The 2,500-nt window shown below is 39.3% G+C and overlaps 1 protein-coding gene across 2 annotated transcripts in view; it reads right to left on the reverse strand.

Annotated features, from left to right (window-relative positions):
* LOC137997364 (endothelin-converting enzyme homolog) overlaps positions 1-2,500 on the reverse strand; it is a 106,658-nt gene that overhangs the window by 41,245 nt on the left and 62,913 nt on the right. For both annotated transcript variants that reach the window (XM_068843312.1, XM_068843311.1), the window contains exons 15-16: positions 238-362; positions 82-147 (exon numbers count right to left, since the gene is read on the reverse strand). In XM_068843312.1, coding sequence (XP_068699413.1) covers positions 82-147; positions 238-362 — 191 coding nt within the window. The remainder of the gene's footprint in view (positions 1-81; positions 148-237; positions 363-2,500) is intronic.

A 2,500-nucleotide genomic window follows, 5' to 3' on the forward strand; every position in this document is an offset into this window, starting at 1 on the left:
AGAGCAAAATTAAACCACAACATATACATCTATAACCAGTACTGATAATTAGGATAATTAGTAGTAAGCAAATAAACAAACCTCGAGTGCAACTCTGACAGCGCCGTTGTCAGCAATATTTTCGGATAATGTCCTCTTGCCATTTATCTACAAAATTAATTGATATTTAATCGGCATTGTTTTCAGAAGAAAACCGAAAATCGATCAGGGACAAAATGAATTAGATTTTTGCTATACCTTATGTCCATAAAATGTGAAGTTTGAATACTGATTCTCCAAACAGCGAGAGTTTCGATGAAATTTAACAAGTGTTGAGTTGGTCCACCATTTTCTCCTGTTGCCTTTACTGTCGTACAATCTACCTGAAATGACGGCACATCATACCCAGTTCATTTTTGCTGTTTCATCGTTTATTTCCTTGGAACTAGATGATATATGAAATAAAACATGTTGAACCACGTATATGAATTCAAGTGAAGTTACAATCCTAGCAGTTATGAACACAATTTTAGCAACTGCGTAGAGCAGCATGAAAATTTCGGAATTTCAACGGAATTTGAAGTCGTCACCTCGTAATGCCGGTGCGCCGCTCTAACCAACTGAGCTATAAAGACACTGATGTTGGGCGCTTGTAATTTGTGGGTTCAAATGTACCGTGATGAATAATTCTCTACCCAAACAAGGTAAGGTAAACACACAGTAAGATCGACCCTGCGAGTTGGAATTAGAGGATGCACGTACTTTGAATCGACCACGCTTTGTAAGTATTTCTTTTTCCAGCATGTTTTTTCCATGTTTGATTTAGAATATGTCTTGAGCTGCGTTCTGTTGAAAAGCGCATTTGGACCAATCCGCAGGGAAAGTACGTTAAATAAATAAATGGCACCGCTTTGAGACACGACGTCTTACTCGACACGTGCGTAGTTCCAAGAAGGGTCGACAGCAATGCTACGCCATTGCTATCAGGTTCGGCCTCCAGCGCGTGATGCACGCTCTTTTGTTTTTCGAGACGGTCTTACGTGCACTAATCAATATTAGAGATTCGATAAATACGCTTGACTTCCACAGGCCTGATTAATGAGATCCAGCAGGCACGGGAGCACGTGCATGCTCAAAAAATAAAAACATATAAAACTAGTATAGCCCAAGCATATAAATTTCTGCGGATGTTGTTGTTTTTAAGGGAAAAGGACTTCAAGATCCGTTCGATTTTGTTGAACGATGTTGCCCACTGGGTTAGGAAAATGATTTAAACACATCATCAACATTTGATTCACCAAACGTTACGAGAGGCGCTGTATTCAGTCCCAGGCTGCAGCCGTGGTTGTTACTATGGATGAGGACAAGGACAAGTCATTCAGAGACCGATAAGTGCCCACGGGCATACCCAACTATGTTGAAAGAGGAGACCAAATGGCTTTAGCTTCATTCAACATTGAATTCTTGTTGAAGCAAAGTTTAAACGCTTTTAGACTCATACACATTCAACATCGATTCAACATCAACTTAACATGCTTCAACAGGGTCGAAGGAAGGGAATGGGTTTCAACAATGCTGTTCAACAAAATCAAACGGATGTTGAAGTAATTGTTGAAGCCGTTTCCCTTTAACATCACAAGATGAAAATGAGACAATTTGAATTTGAATTTTTGCGGCAGATAATGTTAGTTCGATAGGTCGTAGCCATTTTCCTCAAATCTAACTGGATTACAATTAAAACTGCTTAACCACACTATTAGTGCTAATAAAGATGCGTGCGAGTTACCTGAACCACCATCAGTTATGAATTTTTTTTTTTTTTTTAACGACTTTATTGGGCATATCAGATAAATATTTAAACAAGACATATTTAAACAAGACAATGTATGAGTAAGGTTCTGATAGGTTGAGTTGGGTAGGGATATATCTGAACTGAAAGCAGTGGAGTAAGTACAAAACCATCCTTGCCATCCTTTTATCGTAGATAATTACAGTATATTCTTTCCATTTGGCTCATACAGCACTCATTGTTGATTTGACAGCAGCTTCTGAGCCTCCTTTTTCACTTACTGTAAGTCCAAGGTATTTGAATTCACCCACTCGTTTTAAGGGATGTCCATTACAATCGATAATGTTAATATTTCTTCTTGACTCACTGCACATGAAAGCCATGCTTGGCCATTCCTTCTTGCCACTTGATCCATTTTTTCTGAAGTTGTTCTACAGACTCAGCAATCACCATAAGGTCATCCGCAAATAAGATATCCCCTGGTGCGCCTTTCCTAAATCCATCAATTATTGTATCCAAAACCACAAAAAAGGAAGGAACGCGGTCCCTAGCCCTTATGTAACCCTACGTTGATGTCTATATCGGTTACGATGATCAGTTGAAAAAGGGTCTCAGGCACATTTCGTTTCCTCAGGCACCAGTAGACTAATTCCCTTGGCACTCTATCATAAGCCTTTTCTAGAGCTACAAGCTACTAGCTGCCTCAGTATCCATTCGCTCCATTACTCAAGT

The sequence above is a fragment of the Montipora foliosa genome, chromosome 3 (genome assembly GCF_036669935.1).
Source record: "Montipora foliosa isolate CH-2021 chromosome 3, ASM3666993v2, whole genome shotgun sequence".
In the NCBI taxonomy this organism is placed as follows: domain Eukaryota; kingdom Metazoa; phylum Cnidaria; class Anthozoa; order Scleractinia; family Acroporidae; genus Montipora; species Montipora foliosa.